Source organism: Triturus cristatus, chromosome 9, assembly GCF_964204655.1.
Source record: "Triturus cristatus chromosome 9, aTriCri1.1, whole genome shotgun sequence".
Classification (NCBI taxonomy): domain Eukaryota; kingdom Metazoa; phylum Chordata; class Amphibia; order Caudata; family Salamandridae; genus Triturus; species Triturus cristatus.
In genome coordinates, this window is record NC_140592.1 from 941722523 (window position 1) to 941745042 (window position 22520).

A 22520-nucleotide genomic window follows, 5' to 3' on the forward strand; every position below is an offset into this window, starting at 1 on the left:
GGACACTTTGGTATTGCAGAAGGGGTCGACAGACACTTGCGAAGCCCAGATCTATAATACAAATCACACAAGTGCCACAATGTTCCGGTGTGATCTTAAGGAGGAATTCCCTCATTCCACAGCTCATGCCATGTTACAGCCATGGTTGCAAAGGAGGCATCTGTGGGTGCATCGAGTGTGCTCCACATTGGGGTGGCACACAGTCAGTGCACTTCCGAGGGTACCTCTTGAAAGATGGAAAGGGGTTCCATGGACCCCCCCCCCCCCGCATCCCCCTGCAAGCCCCCATTTCAAATGAAGGCAGTGTTGCCACCTGCACAGTGAAAGGCAGGACGGTGGCTTCAAACATCGGGTCCATGTTTCACTATAGTGCTGTTCTCAGGGAAGGCACAGGTTCCCACCTCACTGGGTGCATTTGTTGTGATAGGCTGCACTGTCCCAGTCTGCTCCCGGAGCAGAGACTTCATTGTCCACTGCAGCGCAAAGTGGAAGAGTGCGAGATCGATAATATGGCCCATGTGCAGTAATGAGTACGTCTATACTTAGGAGATCAACATTCAGTTTTTTTGTTGACTGACAAGCTTGAATCCCACTGCTTTGTTATTTGTGTATTTTTTCAAAAGCAGCAGCAAATTTTCGGTTTCATTTTCTCAAAAAAATGTTAAAATAATTGACACTTGTTGATAATTAAACACTTTCCACTGTAAAAACATACTCATGTTAGCTATTTATTTTGAGGTAGAGGAAATCTACGTGGACTTTGATATATTAAGGTGCAACTATTTGAAAAAAGTGGCAAAACATAATTCTGCATGTTTGTGTGTCTATAGTAATGGGTAAATAACAAATTTCAGTGCACATTAATTCAAAACTTGTCACCACAGAGTTCACCAAAAGTCATCCTACATATATGTACCACACAAAGCTTGCACACAGAATTATTTCTTTTTGTTGTTAAACCTTTTTAATTTAATCAGTCTGAAAATCAACTCTAGGAAAGGAGCTAGTCGAATCTGACAATAGTAATATATATATATATATATATATATATATATATATATATATATATATGAAAAGTGTCTAGATTGTCATCATCTAGGCACTTCTTGTTTACAAACATTTTCATTAAGACATAAAAAAACAAATTACAAAAGGTTGCAAGGCGGCAATTACTAAAGATTTCAAAGATCTATGAATTTTTTATTACAGTCGGACTCAATAGAGACGCTCAGATAATAATGTCCATCTCAAAGGAAACCTTTGTTAATTGTTGCGAGTCAATTAATTCAATTCTGATTAGATGGGAACTATTGTGGCAACAACGCTGTTTTAATAAGCAAGAGAATGAGTGTTCTTGTTTTTTTTCAATAAAAATGTCCTCAAAGGGGAGCAATTACCTCTTAACGAATACCAAGCAGAACGTGCTCCCAATCTTAGGGCCATATTATCAAGGAACGGTTCTGGTGTGAACCTGGGCTTCTATGGGAATTCACAAGGTCATATTATCAAGCCCCATTATCGCCGCTTTAGCGGACGTTTCCTGCCGCTAAAGCGGCAATAATGTTATCGCCGATCCTTGATTAATTTGGCCCTTAGTGTTTTTCTGATGCTCTAACATAAGATGGAGGAAGGGTTCAAGAGGTCTTAACAGCTGAGCAAGAGACCCACAGAAATGGAGTCTTGGCACGCAGCGCTGGCGCAGGTTCTAAGGCACTTGGGATCCAGGAACCCACCAGCATTCCGAGCTTTAAATCATTTGCTTCAACCAATGTGGCAGTGCAAACTAGGACTCATCCTGTTCCATCTCAGGAGTAGTAGTACCGCAGGCTTTCTCTCTGAGCCAATTGGTAATCCCCCAGCTCCTGGCCCTACAAGAGAAAAAACAGCCTTACTACAGTTGCCATCATTACATTGAATATGATGCTGCTCCCATGGTACTTTCCTATTTTTTTATTTTATAAAAATTGAAAACTCACCTCAGTGACTTCAAACTGAACACGCTCCTGCTCCGCACGTCGACGAACGACGACCTGCATAAGAAAAAAAGCTTTAAAATAAAAAAAAAGAAGCTCATTACCTGCCTGTCGTCAAGCACCCATGGTAACTGCACACCTCACATTTTTATCAGGGCAATTATAGAGGGATCTTTTTCATAATTTATAGTGCATGGATAGTAGAAGCTGTAAACCAAACAAAATGGCGTCCTTGTTGTCATCTTTTATATTTTCTGATTACATCCTCCACAGGTTCCTTCAACATAAATTACTAATTGCATGATATCGACTTTTATCAAGTGACTGAAGCACTGAAAACGTGACGCATGCCGAGTCCTTTTTTGATGTTGCTGAAATCTGAGATAGCCTGGTACAGCCTGATATTGCTGAATAAAATAAGAGCCTCTTTCCACAAGTTAGATTCCAAGCATGTTCCCGCCCTCCAATACGCAGATGACCTAGCTCTTTTGGACTTTACACCTATTGGTTTCACCTGCTCCCTGGCCTGCCTTCATAGATTTATCACGACAACGACTTAAAACGTAATGTATCTAAGACTAAAATTATCTCTTTTGATACATCCAAAAAGCGGTACAATTGGTCAATCAGTGATGACCATATCGAAGTAGTCAAGATCTATAAGTATTTAGGGGTTTGGCAAGACATTACCTGCGCCACAGTTTCCAGTGCAAGGCTATGCTAAAAAGAGCCGGTTATCTGTGTTACTAACTCTAACAAATGAATATAAAACTTTCTAGCCCCTCCGAGACTCCATACTAGAACTGTTCATATCTAAGGGGCTTATTTACAAGCCCTGTGTGCTGCTGAAACGTCTCTTTTTTGGGATATTCCAGTGGCACACACGGCTTAGCCATATGTTCACGGCCACTTAAAGCCACCCTGCGTGTCTTTTCATGGTCTTGTAGAGATGGAGTGAGGCAAGTTCCATGGGTGTTTCTGTAGGTGTTTCCACGCAACACCCATGGACTTTGATGCTGCCCTAGATTTACAATATCTCGTAAGCCTATGGCTGCGCCAAAACCTGAGTCTCCCTAGACCAGGATGTTTTCTGCATTTTGCAGCACACACAGAAAGCCTCTTGTAATAGTTTTTCTTCAGGAAGGTGTCCCTTCCTGCACAAAAACAATCATGTACAAAACACATTAACCCTTGCACCATGTTGCAAGGGTGTCTGCGTTGGTGCAAGGCTGCTAATTGTGCGTCAGCGCTGGCTGACAGGACAGGAAGGCACCATATGTTGCATCTCCCTTGAGCAGGCATAACGAGGAGACATGTTTACATTTCTCCTCATTGTTTCCTCTTTCCACATGTACTGCATTCTGCAGAACACATAGAAAGAGTTAAACACCTCTTGTGATGGTTTTTGTGCAGGAAGTGGTCACGTCCTGCATAAAAACAATCATGCAAACCACACAGACACCCTTGCACTATGATGCAAGGGTGCCTGCATTGGTGCAAGGCTGCTAATTGTGCGCTGGCTGAAAGGACAGGAACGCACCACATCTTATAAACACGGTGGGTGCATTCCTGCCCTTTCGAGCTGGCGTAAGGCAGCACAGCAAAAAGACTGTGGCACTGACCTATGCCAAATCTTTGTAAATAGCCCCCTAAGTACCTGTTGACAATCCTGTTTTGATCCGCTGCATATGGTGCAAAAAGATCTAGAAGTCATTTTGTGTGCTGCCATTAGAACCATGTTCGGGCTCCCCAAATGTACCCCGATGTGTCAGGGAAGGCTGAAGTTTGGGCTTCTAGGATGGCTGATCTATCCTTTATCAAGTACTGTTTTAGGCTGAAAAATGCAGCACCACGGACACTTCAGAATGCACTTTGGAGAGATCTTTGCAGTAACCAGGAGACTCATAATACTAATGGCATTAAGACCCTTATTCAAACCTTAGATGACTTGAGTCTTAAGGAGACATGAGATGCATTGGGATTTAGCCTCTTCCAGAAATTAGCAAAATAATTTTCACTGACAGTGTCATTCACAGAGAATACAAAGGAGCTTTCAATGTTAAATAAAGGGGGAGCTCCTTCTACCTATCTATGACTCATTTAAGCCCCCAGAGCTATCTGCTATAAACTTGAATCCCAAGATAAGAGCGACATTGATGAGACTTAGATTTCAACTGCTAGCACTGGGCGACATAAGAGCAAACTGGAATTCTGCAAATTCTGTAGAGGATGTTGCTACAGAATCGCTTTCCCATAGTTTATGTGTGTGCCCATACCTAGTCAGTCTAAGGGTCATTTTAGTAAATCCTTGTTTTATAAGACTGGGAGATGGAGCCATCAGGGAGGCGACCTCTGTGTGCATTATAGGATAGGACAGCTGATTTGCAGGGTAGTCAAGTTCATTGACGCTGCCCTTATAGAGCTAGAAAAGGCAACAGTTACAATCCACTGCAACGACTGCAGGACGAGTAACTTGTATGAACAAGGTAGTCTTGCAGTCCCCAATGCAGAACTTTTGGCTCAGTTGGCATGTTCCTGCATACGACTGCTCGACGAGTTTATCCTTGCATATCTATTGTTTGTGGCTTCAACGTGCTTATAGTTTCTTTTGTACAATTTGTAAGGTCCAAATGCAAAATCTTGCCCCATAGAGCTCAGTGGCAGTCGGTAAGTTTTGGAGGGAGGGGGGAGGGCGACACACACACACACACACACGCACACGCACACACACACACACACACACACACACGCGCACACACACACACACACACACACACATAAACATACACATAACACTCACAACCAGGCATTCACACGCGTGCGCACACAAACACATTCATTCACAACACTCTTTCCCAAACATTCATACATGCACGCACGCACCAAACAATTTAAAAAGAAAATAAATCACACTTACCTTCAGCCAGTTCTGCGCTGCCTCAGCAGTTCATAAGGCTTGGGACTGCTGCCTTCCCTCAATGGCTAACCTAGGGTCAGCCAATGAGGGAAGGCAGCAGTCCCTACGTCATCACAGAGTGGGATGGGGTCAGTGAGACTACTGACCCCACCCCACTCTGTGACGAAGTGTCACTGATTGACACTCGAACCTGGGCGCTTCAGGGCTTAAAACTGAAGTGCCCAGGTGCGAGGCAATCTGAGCTGAGAACGTCACGCCCACCGGAGCTCTGACTTTCTCAGCCCAGCAAAGTTCAGTTCAGGCAGCCAGGGGCCAGTGCTAAATGCACATGTCTGGCTCCTGGCTGCTTAAACTGAAAGTGAACAATGTCTGTCAGGCTGACAGACACTGTTCCTACGGGGAAAAAGGTGGAGGGGCGTGGCCCTTCCGCCCAAATGGACCAGCCGTGCCTGATAGAGCTGTTTCTGTGCAACTCATAATGTTGAAATTAACAATTTAGCTTTACTTTGTTATGTTGATTTGTATAGCACACTAATCAACCAAGAGGGTTTCCAAGCGCTTAGGCAAGGTGTGTAGGTGTGTGGTCCCAATGTGCTTTTATGGAGAGCCAGGTCCTCAGCTTCTTGCGGAACTCAATAAGTGAAGAGGAGGCTCTGATGTGTTGAGGGAGGTCGTTCCATATCTTGGGTGCGATGTAGAATGAGCGACCTTCAGTTTTGCTTTTGCGGATGCGGGATGTGTGTGCGAGTGAGAGTAAGGCAGAACATAGCTGTCTGGTGGGTTGGTGGAAGTGTATGCGGCTGTTCAGGTATTCGGATCCTGTGTTGTGTAGGGCTTTGTATGTGTGTATGTATCCATCTTTGAACCCATAATGCCACAAGGTCTTTTCCTCAAACCTCTATATCAAACTGATAAGCCTTTTGAACTTGGAGCAGTATAAATCAATTTAGTTTTTAACCTCTTTTTATGAGTCTATGAACTTGCACACATTTACATTGTTTTCACTTGATGGTTGAGACTGTCTTTTTAGTTGAAGTAGTTTTTTATTATATTGTTGATGATCTTAGCTAATAAAAGACAGTATTTGATGATGAAATGAAGTTGCAAAATTAAGCATATTTTATTCTTTATAATATTAAAGATTACTGACGTTTCCTCAGTAAAGCTTAGGTTAGTAGCATTGCTTGGAAATGTATTTGTTTACATAAACGTTTTAGTATTTAGTGAAAAAATGTGTTTTTTGATTTTCCTTCACAGTGAAAAGGTAGGTGTTCCTCGTAAATATTTATGTTTCAAACGAATTGAAAACAGTTAAAGATAGCTGAGTTGGTACCGAAAAAGAGATCTTTCTCACAACCTCTGTTACTGCATTGAGAGAATGATGCTTTAGAAATAAATGTCGCTCCCCTTAACCCTTGTCTTCATCTTTTAACTTACAATGTTAGAGAAAAACACTTCAAATAAAAATAAAGCAATCAGTACCCTTAACATAGCTACATGCTATTACACTACATGTATCTATACTGTGTACGATTAAAATGTGTATTTGTGACACCTGTTATCTACAACTTTTAGAAACTGGAGAAATGCGGTATGAAGCGTTGTATAATTTATTTTTAATCATTGTTGGTTGGTCAAAAACTACATTGAAAAGTAAATTGAATATTTGCTATATTTTCGCTTCCATTTTCAAAAACACAATGCGAGTCATGCATACCATAGTTTACAGTTTACCTGTTTACCACAAAATCCCAAAAATGTTTCACCGGCAATGACATTACATTTAAGTGAAAGGCAGGTAAGTGCAGTGGTAGTGATTTGGGATGTCATAGCATCACACGTCAATGATAATGCTACTAGTTTTATGTCATACATGTTGAAGAGTGTAATGATTGCAGACCCAGGATGGAATTGTTCTCAGCTCAATTCCCTGCCCCAGAAAAAGCAAAGTGACATGAACTTGATCTGTGTTCACATTATGCTGCCTGGCTGTGCTGCTAACAGTGGGGGCAGCTGCTGAGATGCAGCCATGCATAGGCTTATCACAGGTTCTTCGAGTAAAGGTCTTAGCAAGAGGGTGCATCAAAGAGGCTGGTAAAGAGTCAGTCCAAGGGAGTAGCCAGAAAATTATATATTCCCCACTATGACCATGTATGAGAAATAATGTGCAAGTAAAGTGCGCAAACCCAACCTTTCCTATGAAGTGCCATGGTCAACGTACCCCTAGGGGAAATTCTGCAGAAAATGGTGCAAAATGAATATTATTGTATGATTATAAAGGATTTTGGCCCAAAACTACAAATTTACCAGTATTGACTTATTTCTGTCATTCATCCTTTCCATCATCTTTCTATCCTTTTATGCTTCTTTCGTTCCTTCTTTCTATCATGTGTGTTTCATGTATATTTAATTCTTTCCATCTTTCTTTCCTTCTGTCTATTCTTCTCTCATTCCATCTGTCCTTTTTTCTAGCTTGCTATCCCTTTACTCTTATCGATTCGATTCAGTAATCTTTATTTCGGTTTAGAAAAACCATAAAAGATGCATAATAACATTCATATATTTCGTATAATAAAACACAATTAAAAATTAACATTACATTGGTACCGCCTTGACTGGAGCATTTACTTGTTATAACCTTTAGTTTAGGGCAAAAGCCTTGAAAATATATATACAATACAATAAACAACACCTAATAATAAAAAGGTTAAACAAATTATTAAAAAGAGGCCGCCCAGTACCAGATGATTATGTGGGGCATTGTCCTGTTTGACATTGATATTCTAGACTACAATCTAATTGACTATTACTACTCACATTTTATATATAAAAAACAATTATGTATCTTCTCACAACATGTATCACGTGGTTAGCAAGTAATAAAATCAGTAACTGTCTGAGGCGAGAGGGGGTAAGCAGTTTCTAAGTTTTCATCAACATTTTTTAAAAGAATCCAGCACCTACGCCACATTGAGCTTAGGAATCGAGAGACTCCAAATACAATGGGCTTGGAGGTATTAAATTTTAACACTCTGTATGCCTCCTGACAATGCACAAACCCCAGATTACTACACAACTGTTTGAGCCAACATTGCCTAGCAAGTTTGTATCCTGGACAGAAAAATAAAATATGAAGCTCTGTCTCCTCGTGGGGTCTACAAATGGGGCACTCTCGCGTGGCAGTACTAGACCAACTTGCAGTAAAGGTACGGAGGGGAAGGGTGCCGAATCTAAACTGTAGATATAATTTCCTTGCTTGGGGAGGCAAAATATCGTCCAGGAAAGGCTCAAATTTGTATTCAACTTTCTGTTTAAGAAAATCTGCTGTGAGATGGCCCGTGCCCGGATTCCCGCAAATAACTGCCAATTTATGTAATCGGTGAGTTTTCACCAGTTCCTCACGCGAGGTTGCCAAGCATGCTACCTCAGGGTTGCTCCAGAGACTAGGGTTACCTATCCTGCTGCACTCTTCCTTTAGGTATGCAAACCAGGGGATCTTTTTCTCTGCACCCCGGAAGCCCAAAAGCTCTTCAGTTTCTAACCGGTATGCTTCCAACTCTGGGGTCACCCATAGTCTTCACCAGAAAATTAGGGGTCTTAATGCAGCCTCATCTCCTATTGGCCTAATACCCAAATCGAGTCTCAGCGGAATTAGAGGGGTACTAGAGGGGAGATAAATTAAATACAAAAACCATACTCTACCCTTTATATTTGAAAAAGTACAATGTAGCATAAATTTAAATACAAGCTAAAGACACTCTGACTGAAACGGACACAAAATATATATACACATATATATCTTCTTTTTTTATTTTATTTTACTTATTTTGTTATTTCAAAATATACAAATCACATTTTATACATTTAATAAATTCGAAAAACACAATTTGCATCAGAAAATAATTCGGACAAATGTAGTTAATATACAGCCAAAAAGAATTAAGAAAATCACAAAAACACAATTATAATACAGAAAGGAAAAAAGTGACAGGTTCCCAATAAGAAAAAAAGAGAGCTAATCAGACATACACTCATTCATATCCAAAAAAACATTCATACAAAATCACACACACGCACTGTTCATACTAGTGCGAACCGACAGCACTCATGGGTCCCACCCAGGGAAAACAACCTCAAAAAGGGATTCCTCAAACAGATATATATATAAATATATATAAAGATGATATCCAGGGTTTCTGAGAGGCACAGTTTCAAGGTTCAATCAAATAAAGAAAAGGGTGGGGCCCTGTTCAAAACGCCGACGCGCGTTTCGGTGAGACAACTCCTAATAAGGAGTACCACCTTCTTCAGGGCGTAACAAACAGCATAAATAAGAACGGGACCTGCGTTGATAAAGAGGGACTGTTCAGCTGGCCAGCGATCACTTCCCACGAACGCTTCTGCCCGGACGTCGGTTGATCGTTTCCGACGCTATTCCGATTTTTCAAGCATATGTAATCTTTACTGGTGATCCGGCCTGAATTTATACCCGCAAGCTGATGATTTTGCTGCACGTTGTGTCTTGCCTTGATACTAGAGTCGAACCCGCTGGAAGGGTCTTTCTCCAAAAAGATTGAATCCTGGCCTAAGGGCCCCCTGCTGCTCATTAGCCTCGATGTTTTTTGACTGTTCATTGTATCTAGAGTGATCTCTTTGTTTCTTGGTGATATTTCGGTTTGGAAGTAATTGCGCTGAACAGTCCCTCTTTATTGACGCAGGTCCCGTTCTTATTTATGCTGTAAAGCCTATAAAATTAGTGCGATGCAAAGGAACTGTGGAGAATCCAAGAACTGCGGTGCCTTTTAAAGACTGCCTAAAGACTGCCTCTGATGAAAGAGCATGTTTGCTCTGAAACGCGTAAGGCGGATGGACAGGAATAACTGGAGCTGTAACTCTGTTTTGTGAAAATAAAGGGTTGTTACTCACCAGCTGGAGGAGTGCGCCTCTGAATGCATGGGCATTTTTGGGAAGATTTACGAGCGGCACGTCCAAGCCGCTGGAGATCGCACCGCCCGTGAAAATTGGAATTGGGACCTTGTTTCCGAAATAATTTGGGAATGAATGGCGCAGCTGGGTCTTCATTTCAGAACAGAATTCCAACTCCGGGGCCCACTGGAGGGCGAGAATTGGTCCATACAAAGGTTTGAAATGCACACAGCCACCGAAGGTAATGAGCAGGATACTAAAACCACAAGTCCCAGCATGCATGTGAATGTAAGTTACCGGACTAACCGGAAAAGGCACACCTGAAGCCTATAAAATTAGTGCGATGCAAAGGAACTGTGGAGAATCCAAGAACTGCGGTGCCTTTTAAAGACTGCCTCTGATGAAAGAGCATGTTTGCTCTGAAACGCGTAAGGCGGATGGACAGGAATAACTGGAGCTGTAACTCTGTTTTGTGAAAATAAAGGGTTGTTACTCACCAGCTGGAGGAGTGCGCCTCTGAATGCATGGGCATTTTTGGGAAGATTTACGAGCGGCACGTCCAAGCCGCTGGAGATCGCACCGCCCGTGAAAATTGGAATTGGGACCTTGTTTCCGAAATAATTTGGGAATGAATGGCGCAGCTGGGTCTTCATTTCAGAACAGAATTCCAACTCCGGGGCCCACTGGAGGGCGAGAATTGGTCCATACAAAGGTTTGAAATGCACACAGCCACCGAAGGTAATGAGCAGGATACTAAAACCACAAGTCCCAGCATGCATGTGAATGTAAGTTACCGGACTAACCGGAAAAGGCACACCTGAAGCCTATAAAATTAGTGCGATGCAAAGGAACTGTGGAGAATCCAAGAACTGCGGTGCCTTTTAAAGACTGCCTCTGATGAAAGAGCATGTTTGCTCTGAAACGCGTAAGGCGGATGGACAGGAATAACTGGAGCTGTAACTCTGTTTTGTGAAAATAAAGGGTTGTTACTCACCAGCTGGAGGAGTGCGCCTCTGAATGCATGGGCATTTTTGGGAAGATTTACGAGCGGCACGTCCAAGCCGCTGGAGATCGCACCGCCCGTGAAAATTGGAATTGGGACCTTGTTTCCGAAATAATTTGGGAATGAATGGCGCAGCTGGGTCTTCATTTCAGAACAGAATTCCAACTCCGGGGCCCACTGGAGGGCGAGAATTGGTCCATACAAAGGTTTGAAATGCACACAGCCACCGAAGGTAATGAGCAGGATACTAAAACCACAAGTCCCAGCATGCATGTGAATGTAAGTTACCGGACTAACCGGAAAAGGCACACCTGAAGCCTATAAAATTAGTGCGATGCAAAGGAACTGTGGAGAATCCAAGAACTGCGGGGCCTTTTAAAGACTGCCTCTGATGAAAGAGCATGTTTGCTCTGAAACGCGTAAGGCGGATGGACAGGAATAACTGGAGCTGTAACTCTGTTTTGTGAAAATAAAGGGTTGTTACTCACCAGCTGGAGGAGTGCGCCTCTGAATGCATGGGCATTTTTGGGAAGATTTACGAGCGGCACGTCCAAGCCGCTGGAGATCGCACCGCCCGTGAAAATTGAAATTGGGACCTTGTTTCCGAAATAATTTGGGAATGAATGGCGCAGCTGGGTCTTCATTTCAGAACAGAATTCCAACTCCGGGGCCCACTGGAGGGCGAGAATTGGTCCATACAAAGGTTTGAAATGCACACAGCCACCGAAGGTAATGAGCAGGATACTAAAACCACAAGTCCCAGCATGCATGTGAATGTAAGTTACCGGACTAACCGGAAAAGGCACACCTGAAGCCTATAAAATTAGTGCGATGCAAAGGAACTGTGGAGAATCCAAGAACTGCGGTGCCTTTTAAAGACTGCCTCTGATGAAAGAGCATGTTTGCTCTGAAACGCGTAAGGCGGATGGACAGGAATAACTGGAGCTGTAACTCTGTTTTGTGAAAATAAAGGGTTGTTACTCACCAGCTGGAGGAGTGCGCCTCTGAATGCATGGGCATTTTTGGGAAGATTTACGAGCGGCACGTCCAAGCCGCTGGAGATCGCACCGCCCGTGAAAATTGGAATTGGGACCTTGTTTCCGAAATAATTTGGGAATGAATGGCGCAGCTGGGTCTTCATTTCAGAACAGAATTCCAACTCCGGGGCCCACTGGAGGGCGAGAATTGGTCCATACAAAGGTTTGAAATGCACACAGCCACCGAAGGTAATGAGCAGGATACTAAAACCACAAGTCCCAGCATGCATGTGAATGTAAGTTACCGGACTAACCGGAAAAGGCACACCTGAAGCCTATAAAATTAGTACGATGCAAAGGAACTGTGGAGAATCCAAGAACTGCGGTGCCTTTTAAAGACTGCCTCTGATGAAAGAGCATGTTTGCTCTGAAACGCGTAAGGCGGATGGACAGGAATAACTGGAGCTGTAACTCTGTTTTGTGAAAATAAAGGGTTGTTACTCACCAGCTGGAGGAGTGCGCCTCTGAATGCATGGGCATTTTTGGGAAGATTTACGAGCGGCACGTCCAAGCCGCTGGAGATCGCACCGCCCGTGAAAATTGGAATTGGGACCTTGTTTCCGAAATAATTTGGGAATGAATGGCGCAGCTGGGTCTTCATTTCAGAACAGAATTCCAACTCCGGGGCCCACTGGAGGGCGAGAATTGGTCCATACAAAGGTTTGAAATGCACACAGCCACCGAAGGTAATGAGCAGGATACTAAAACCACAAGTCCCAGCATGCATGTGAATGTAAGTTACCGGACTAACCGGAAAAGGCACACCTGAAGCCTATAAAATTAGTGTGATGCAAAGGAACTGTGGAGAATCCAAGAACTGCGGTGCCTTTTAAAGACTGCCTCTGATGAAAGAGCATGTTTGCTCTGAAACGCGTAAGGCGGATGGACAGGAATAACTGGAGCTGTAACTCTGTTTTGTGAAAATAAAGGGTTGTTACTCACCAGCTGGAGGAGTGCGCCTCTGAATGCATGGGCATTTTTGGGAAGATATATTTATATATATATATCTGTTTGAGGAATCCCTTTTTGAGGTTGTTTTCCCTGGGTGGGACCCATGAGTGCTGTCGGTTCGCACTAGTATGAACAGTGCATGTGTGTGATTTTGTATGAATGTTTTTTTGGATATGAATGAGTGTATGTCTGATTAGCTCTCTTTTTTTCTTATTGGGAACCTGTCACTTTTTTCCTTTCTGTATTATAATTGTGTTTTTGTGATTTTCTTAATTCTTTTTGGCTGTATATTAACTACATTTGTCTGAATTATTTTCTGATGCAAATTGTGTTTTTCGAATTTATTAAATGTATAAAATGTGATTTGTATATTTTGAAATAACGAAATAAGTAAAATAAAATAAAAAAAGAAGATATATATGTGTATATATATTTTGTGTCCGTTTCAGTCAGAGTGTCTTTAGCTTGTATTTAAATTTATGATACATTGTACTTTTTCAAATATAAAGGGTAGGGTATGGTTTTTGTGTTTAATTTATCTTTCCCCTGACTCTCTACCCATATTAGTTTTCTAGGGGTCTCCTTTGTTTATTGGTACTAGAGGGGAGACCCAGAGTCTGTCTTAAAAAGCTATTCTCAACTTTGCTCAATTGGCTACAAGAACAGTGACACCACAGTTCAGCCCCATACATTGATGAGGCCCTGGCCTGCACCTTATAGATCTCTAGGATAGGGCCAAGAGGTTTAAAGGAAGAATCTCTCAGTAGTTTTGCAATTCCTCCCGTGGTCTGAGCTAATTTGAGTTTAGCTTTGGCAATTTGTGGCCCCCACTCCATATTCTCGGTCATGGTTACACCTAGGTAGTCAAATACAGAGACCCTTTCCAGAACCATGCCATTTAGGCTGGGATTAGGGCGTGTTGTCTTGGCTGGGTTAAAAACCATAAATTTGTTTTTTGTGGTGTTCATTTACGCCCCTTGTTATTACAGTAGATTACAAAACTGTCCAGGACCTTCTGAATTCCCATCGGTGACTTGGACATTAAAAGGGGTATTGTCCACGAACAAAAGTGCTGGGACCTTAGAATTTGCCAGCTTGGGGCATCACTGTCCATAACCTCATTAAGGTGTGCAATCAGATCGTTGAGAAAGTGGCAAAACAGGGTAGGAGCAAGCACACACCCCTACCGCACCCCCTTCTCCACAGGAAATTGTTGAGTTAGCTCGCTCTCTTTCCCACATCTAACTTCTGCAAAATTGGCTTCATGCAGCCTCTCAAACATGCTTAAAAGATAAGATGGGATCCCCATGTCTCTGAGTGCCCTCCATTGTTTATCCCTGGGCACCAGGTCAAAGGCCGACTTAAGGTCCACGAAAATTAAGTTGAGGCTGCCACCCTCCATTTTCACAGTTTTCCAAAATATAAATTGTAATCTATATATTTGGTCAAGTGTGGAGATGTTCTTCCTGAAGCCAGCCTGATAAGCACTCAAGATTTCATTTTCTATCATCCAGCCCTGGAGGCGATCTAGGAGTACCCGTGCAAACAATTTTTGCATGACATCGATCAGACTGATCGGTCTGTAGTTTGCCGGGAGGAGGGGAGACCCCTTCTTAAAGACTGGAATGATTTCAGCACCCGCCCAGGTTTTAGGGATCGGCATACCTTCCAATATGGCATTAAATAATGCCCTTAAATAGGGGGCCCATATTGTTGGTTCCTCCCCTATACACGTCACCTGAAAGTTTGTCTAATCCTGGTGCTTTACCTGTGGGGAGCTTCTTTATTGCAAGTGCAACTTCTAAAACGGTAATCTCCACAGCTGATTCATGGATGTTTTTTGGGTGAAATATTGGTGGCTGTGTCTGTCACAACCACTTCTACCTGCCCAGTCATAGGCGAAGTAAAATATGTGACATTGTGGGTGTCAAATGCCGGTTTAGAAGTGTATAATGCCTGGAAGTGATCAACCCACTTATCTGCTGCTATATTTGGCTCGAGGGCTGAGTTACCTTCCCTATTACCAGTTCTAACTATAGGCCAAAATTCTTTCATGTCTTTCCTCGCCAGGGCATCCTTTATGTAATTCCATTTGTTCTGCTCCCAGGCCTGCTTTGCTTGACAAATAAACTTTTTATACAGCACCCTCCTACTCTTTACTAAAGACGAGTCTTTGGCTTTGATTGCTACCAGGAGGGCCAATTTCGCCTTGAGGCAGTCATCATTAAACCAAGTATGGGTGGGCCATTTTTTCCTCTTAGAGTGGTTATGCCGATTAAACATATCGACCAGTTTAGCCACCAAAGCTGCATATAATTGTGCAACTTTGGGGGGGTGCCCACATCGGTGGCATTGTCACAAATTTCCAGGAGGGCCGGTACGACAGCTGCATAGATAGAACTCAATTTATCCGGAGAGTGCTTAATTACCCCCCATTTTATTCTTCTGCTATTGTTAGAGAGGGTTATTCTATTATCAAAGATAGGGCTGCTAGTCAGAACGGTACCCAAGTCTGGCATCTTCAATTCCAGGGCCAGAGCATTGTGATCACTGTTGTAGCGGGGGATGACAGCAAAGTCAATAACCCTTGGCCATATACTAGCCTCAACTAGAATATAATCCAGATGAGAGGCATGGCCAATTCTGTTAAATGTTGGGTTCCCTGGTACATCCGAAATTGTGCGGCCGTTACAGGCTCGCAGGGAATGAGTCAGTGTTAATGCATTGATTTGAAGTGCCAAGGGTGACCAGGCCTTAATTGGAGGGCTTTGGGGATCAGGAATAGACCACTGGGAATCCTCCTTATTGGAGACTGAATCTGGAATGCCAGGGAGGGGCTCAAATTGACAATTAAAATCCCCCCCAACAATCAGCCTCACATCAGAAGGGACTAAGGGGATAAAAGAATTCAGAATATCAAAGGTTGGCGGCTCTTTCGCCACTCTTACAGGCTGGGAGTAAACATTAATGAAGGCAAACTTCAGCTTTGGGGAGAAACCTAGGGTTATACCTTGAATATCGTTGGAGTGGGAATTCAGCTGATTCACTGTGCAACCCAAATGAGGGCCAACCCAAATGCCTAATCTCCCGGAAGGCCTGCCCCTATCTCGCATAGTAGCTGCAATGCTAAAAGAAGCAAAACCCACCCTCATCAGGTCCTCCCTTGCTCAAGTTTCTTGGAACATGCAAATGTCAAACTGGTCAACAAAAAGCCCCCAATCGGGGCAGGACAGTTTGCTTTTAAGACCAGCCACGTTCCATGACAGGACCTTAAGCTTTTTCCCTAGATAAGAAGATTCCTTAGGGATGACGAGGGAATGGGCGTCAGATAAAAATAATCGTTCAGATAGGGTAGGGGTAGGGCCAACAGAAATTTTGTTAAATTTATTGACCCTAGATGCATTGTTATTATTGGAGACAAACTTTACGGGTAATATTGGTCTGGGAAATTCTCGTGGCCCTGCTGGTCCCTTGTTCAGGTGTGGTGTCAGTATTACCCGATCCGTTAGCTTCAGCCCTAGCAAGGAATAAGAATCGGAAGGCTGACCTAGATTCCCCCTCACGAGGTCCTCTGGTCCTCCTTGCGGCCTAGTGGAACTCATTCCCTGACCTTCTCCCATAGGTTTAGTTAGTCAGTCTACTTCTTCCAAAGCCCCGTATTGGTTTGTTATAGGTAAGTTATAAAACAGGGGTCTAGGGTAGGGATGCCTTTGGCCAGGATCATGATGTGCTGTAGTCCACCTGGCAGGGTCTATTATAGTGTCAGCCCTACCTGGGTTATAACAATAAGAATAGAAAAAGTCCAGTGAAAGGGCTTTCACTTCTGAGTAGAGCTCTGGGAAGGTGGATTTGTAATTCAGTAGGGTGCTTACAGTCTGGGTGTTTTTAAAATGAATAATGACACAATCCCCTCGGGTAGTTTTATTGCTGCTTCCCACCCACGCAACTCTCCGAACTGTTAGTATTTTCCCAGCCTTTTCGTAGGGGTACTGGCTATATCTCGCCAGCCAGAACAAACTTTTATTCCGAAGGTCCAAATGTGATTCCCTCTGGTCTCCCATGAGTTCTGGGACCCCGGGCAAGATGATCACATAGGGAGCTGCGGCTGGGGGAAGATCAATAATCAGAAGGGTCATAGCTTTGGTCTTACCCACTAGGTGTTCTCCCGTCTCCACCCCTTCTATATTACCACTGGGCCCTGGGGCAATATTGTTGCCTTGGAGCGTCCTCCGCATAGTGGGGACTGCAACTGTTTTCCTGTTAGCTGAGCGCCTAGCATTTTCTTGCCCCTGCTGGACCTCAAAACTCTGGGGGGCGGTATTGCTGCCACCTGTTGTGGTCGGATGGGTAGAGGGGACCTGGGTCCTGGCGACCTCTAAGTTACCTGATGGTACCCAGCTTGAAGGGTCTGCCTGGCTGCTGTGATCGTTCCCCCCATTATAAGTTGCGCCCTATTAATGGGAGGGTGTGTGTGTGCCTCGAAGCCTCCATGGCTGTCAGATTGTGTATATGATCAAACAGAGGGGCAACTTCTTCTTTCACGATAACCCTCAGCTGGATCAGTAGTTCTGCTAGTAGGATCTGGGCCCAGGGTGGATAGTTTGAGTCTGGGACATTTATATCAGTACATTCTCCAGTTACATTCGGGTTAAGCATAGAGGCTGCACTTGTGTCCAGCCCCCCACTTTGCTTTCTTACTCTTAGGTGCCCCCCATTGGCTTGCTTTCGCTTCACGTTCTTCCCGGTGCCTGTGATAACGTCCCCCTTCCGAATCACTTTAATTGAAACAGCAACTTGTTGTAAAAGAGATGAGGCCACATTGTCCCTAGATGGAGTAGCTGTTGGCGCAGTTTGAGGGACAGACGATACTGTCGACGGGGGAAAAACATCTGGGGTTATCGACAGTCGCCTTTCGCTCAGTTCAATTTCCATTGTGACAGCACCTATAGCCCTCTGCAACATTCGATCGATAGAGGTAGGAAGAGGTGGAGGGGGGGGTTTGCTTAAGGGCGAGGCTGTTTAGCAGCACAGGCACGTTTCCCCATTGTCCAGCCAAGGATGTGCTGCCAGAAAAACACCAAGACTACCTATTTGCACAAAACCACCAGTGTAGCAGGCAATCGGGAAATCCTGGAAGCAGTGTATTGCGTGGTTGTTTGCTGAGAGTTAGTGAGCCTAGATACTTACAGATTCGACTAGCCCTTTATCCCCCCGACACATCAAAGGTAGAGTCATGCAAACACAAACCCACAGCAGAAAAAATTTGTCGGGCCAGGGGACTCCAGCCACAGCCAAGACCGTCTAGGAGATGTTAATATGAGTCAATGGGTTACTTCTTGGTGCAGGGTGACCTAAAGGGCTCTGGCCAAGTTGTCTCAGATCCGGCTGCAGATGGACAATTAAATATCAAAATCCCAGACCCATTAAATGCGTAAAATAGATAGCCAATCTCATAGATGTACAGCTTGCCTTCTGGATACGTCGCAGACAAGATCGAAGGGGGGGTAGCCCTGCACTGCCTGATCCTGGCAGTGACGGGCAAGGACGGGCTTCGCCCGCGCACGTTGCGGGAGTCGTGTCAGGGATTTATAGTGCCTCAGCGCGCGAAAAGCAGCCTCGTTGGCGGCTCGCCGGCCGCAGGGACTTGTGGGGCCTGTGGTCCCCCGCACTCCAGCAAACAAACCCCGGCAGTTATGGATGGACTCCCGCACTGCGGGAGTCGTGTCAGGGATTTATAGCCCCTCAGCACACGAAAAGCAGCCTCGTTGGCGGCTCGCCGGCCGCAGGGACTTGTGGGGCCTGTGGTCCCCCGCACTCCTATGAAGTGCCATGGTCAATGTACCCCTGGGGAAATTCTGCAGAAAATGGTGCCAAATGAATATTATTGTATGATTTTAAAGGATTTTGGCCCAAAACTACAAATTTACCAGTATTGACTTATTTCTCTCATTCATCCTTTCCATCATCTTTCTATCCTTTTATGCTTCTTTCTTTCCTTCTTTCTATCATGTGTGTTTCATGTATATTTAATTTTTTCCATCTTTCTTTCCTTCTGTCTATTCTTCTCTCATTCCATCTGTCCTTTTTTCTAGCTTTCTATCCCTTTACTCTTATCATGCTCCTGTCATTCCTTCCCACTTTCTCTGCATGTTTTCTTTTTGTATTCCAGTCATTCTTTGATTCTTTTTCACTTCTTTTCTTCAGTTGCCCTTTTATCTCACATTTTTTCTTTATTTCATTATATTTTTCTGTTTTTGTCTTTCTCTCCTTCAATTTTCGTTTTTTATTTCTTTGTTTCTTCCTTTTCCTTCCCACCCTTCATTCTTTTGCTTCTCCCCTTTTTTCTTCTTTGACATTTGTTCCCCTTTTTTCTCGTGTTCTTTTGCACCCTTTTTCTTCATGCTTCCTTCTTTCATTATTTTATTTTGACTTTCTTTCCTCTGTGCTGTCACCCTCCATTTGCCTCTAGCATATTTTTTCTTTGCCGTTTTTATATTTTTTTTCTTTCTCTCTGCAAGCCTTCTAGGCTGCTTTTAGGTTTTCTTTTTGTCCACCTTCCACAGCTATGTTATTAGTGTAGTTTATTCTGGTGGAATATATTCTTTTCTCTTTCTGACACACGATGACCTTCGAGCCAGAGATGAAAGAAGGGCCATAAAACAATTTAATCTGCTCCAATAGCATCCCCGCTTAAGCTGGTATAGCGGGTGGTTCACTTCGGCCTTGAGTCAGTCACACGTCAACCCTTGCCTACATGGCATCCAATGGAACTGCCCTCCAGGGAACTGTCCACATATGCCAGTGGACCAGTTTTCTTCTTCTGATTATTATACACTAGTCCATGCGGAGGTCCTAGGATGTGGAAAGGTGAGTGTATTCTGGATAGGTTTTTAGCTTCTTGCGGAGTGGTATGTGGTTGACAATGCTCTTGATATGGGCCAAGCTCTAAGAGAATTTATTTGCTGGTAAGACTTGGAAGCTCTGCTATTGTTCCACGTGGGGTTATGGTTTGGGGATCTTGAGTTAGCTAGCTTTTGTTGGGTATTCTTAGGTTTTGGCATACACCAGTGTCTGGGACTTTACGCAGGAGCATTTTTTTATGTGCCTAGTGGTTCAACCAGTGCAACTTGATTTAGACACTTGCCTCGAATGAGCCAGATCATGGCCTTTTACACTGGATTTGTGTGGGAAGATTCGACTCTCCCATTAAGAAGTGCATTTCTGCATCATGGGACGCTTGCTCTCTGCCCAGAAGCACCAATGGAAGCCCTAGGAAGAGGGTGTTGCTTAACTCCAACCTGATGCCTGTCAGCCCAGGAAAACGTCACGCATAGAAAACGCATCAGCTATTTTTGAGAACCCTGCCTGTAATTGCAGGTTGCTTATTGATAGGTGGAAAGAACGATTTGGGGGTGGGCCGCTTCATTAATGTACATGAAAAGATTTACTATTTTTCGGGGCACAGTCCTGCGCTACTGCCCACCTCCCTAATTTAAAGCACAAGAGCAGATTGCTCAAGAGACTCCAATCACACGTTGAAGGTGCATATGGAGAACCCATCCTGCCTTATTCAAATCTGCTGTAATGCTGGCTTCAGACAAGAGAAACAATTGCATAGGCCTTCTGAAGGGAGCACGCCTTTATTTACTGTTCACAAACACCTAAAACAATGCAATAAACAGGTACATTGCAGACATTATACAGGGTAACTTGGAAAAAAAGAGGACAATTTCTTAAAACTTGAAAAGTTTGTTTACCCAGTCCAGGAAGTTAAAACCTAAATCCTGAGTTCAGGTGTACTGATTTGTGAGACCCGAAATAAGGACATCATGCTACCTAGCGTCCTCGAGGCTTGGTGTCAGTGGATGACACATCAGGGCAACAGCCTCAATGATGAAGGGGACAGGACACTGTCTGGGCCAAAAGCACAGATGCCAGCCCAAAGTCACAAAACTTTGCCCAGGCCAGACAGGCCTCTCTGAATCCAGCTATGCAGCAAGCAAACTGGGGGCTTGACCAAGCAATAAAAGCACGGTCAGCAAAGAGCAAAACAACAGCAGAAAGCGTGCCCTATGTTAGGCCAAGTCACCACTCAACTCACCTCCGCTGGTAGCGGTCGATTTCTTGGGTAGCCTTCCTTTGCGCTCTCATGAGGGGTGGAGAGGGCTTCACAACGCTGTGTCTGTGGACTCCTAGCGGGAAACAGCCTTTACAACGCAGGCCGAACCACGAATGCGTCTTACAATGCATTCCTTTAACCTGCAAGTCGTTACAACATATTGCCTTAGGGAAAGCGTTGTTTGACTGAAGTTGGACTTTAAGTCCAACATTTTCCCTATTGGTGCGCAGACTCGAGTTGGAATATTAAATTATACTATTCTAAAGTTCAACGCTTTCCCTAAGTCAAGTCACTGTAACGACTTGCGTGATAAAGGAATTCGTTGTAAAGATGCATTTGTGGTTCGGACCACGTTGTAAAGGCATGCGTAGTTCTCACATATTACCCTCCTTGGTCTCGCAGTGGAATTCCAACAGCAACATCAGGGCAAGCCTGTAGAGCCTACAGGACCCCTAAATTTTCCTCCTCCTAGGCCAAAGTGGTCACGACTCGGGTCACTGCTATGGATGCACCACCAGCTGCAGCAGAGGTAGGGTTGCTACTGTTCCCGGAGTAAAATAATAGACATTGTTTACTTTTTAAGATTCCTCAAACGCTGGACATGATACTTAAATAGAACTTTAAATAAAATTATCTGTTTTTATTTTTAATATTGCCCTTCTGTCTTTGTTTACTTAAATTATCAGTGGGGTCATTAAGGCTGCTTTACAGCACATTTTAAAATGCTTCCTTCTTATAATGACTGTTTTAGGTATGTACAAATAAGGGGGTAAAATACCGGCTTTAGGGGATTGTCCAAATTTGTGTACTGTCTGGGACATTAAATGTCGGTAAAAACTGGCCAGGTGGCAACCATGACTGCAGTGGGCACGCAGGTTCCAACTAGCTGATGGTGTGCCCACACTGGAGTGCAGCTCCTGCTTTCACTACCACGGGTGGTCGAGCAAAATCCTTCTGCCAATCAGTTTGGCAATCCTTCAAATTCAGTATCCAGCCAATGAGGCTGGAGTAGTTTCTTTCCTCAAAAGAGAGTCCTTGATTGCAGTGGAGTAGTCATGACTTATATGCAGCTGACCGTGTGCTACTCTGACAGGAAGTGATGAGTATTTCTTCCAGACAATTCCGGAAACAAGAACAGCAAAGGAGCATGAACTGGGGGAGGGGTTGTCCTCTATGGCCAGCAGCCATCCTTTATCTTGCAAATGTCATTCTTACAAATATACATTTTTCCAAGAAGCTACAAGTAAACCTAGTAATATGTGCACCCGTATTGTTTGTGATGCATTTGCCCCGTCCATACATCCCAATTGAAACGTTTATCTATTGTAATGGTTTAATTCATATGTGCACCAATGAAAACATGCAAAACAATAACCACAAAGGGTCCCCGATCTGACTCAAGCATTAAGAGGCCATTAGGCAGGACCCTGAAAAACAACTTTAGGTATCCCAAGACCAGCGTGTACACTTGGGGCCAAGGAGCGGATGGTAACCCCTTGAGAAAGCCAATTGAGGGTTTCTTCTCTCAGGGCATACAAAATGGTATCCTTGAGGAGCGACAGTTTGCAGTTTGACGGGTTCTTTAAGAGCAGGA

The 22520-nt window shown here is 43.8% G+C and overlaps 1 protein-coding gene across 3 annotated transcripts in view; it reads right to left on the reverse strand.

Moving 5' to 3' along the window:
* Positions 1 to 1103: 1103 nt before the first annotated feature.
* The window catches only part of LOC146799112 (epithelial cell adhesion molecule-like), a 77455-nt gene continuing 56038 nt past the window's right edge, over positions 1104 to 22520 (reverse strand). For 2 of the 3 annotated variants that reach the window (XM_085628045.1, XM_085628043.1), the window contains exons 8-9: positions 1977 to 2047; positions 1104 to 1868 (exon numbers count right to left, since the gene is read on the reverse strand). In XM_085628045.1, coding sequence (XP_085484171.1) covers positions 1784 to 1868; positions 1977 to 2047 — 156 coding nt within the window. In that variant the 3' untranslated portion in view covers positions 1104 to 1783. The remainder of the gene's footprint in view (positions 1869 to 1976; positions 2048 to 22520) is intronic. The other variant, XM_085628046.1, reaches the window with a different exon arrangement.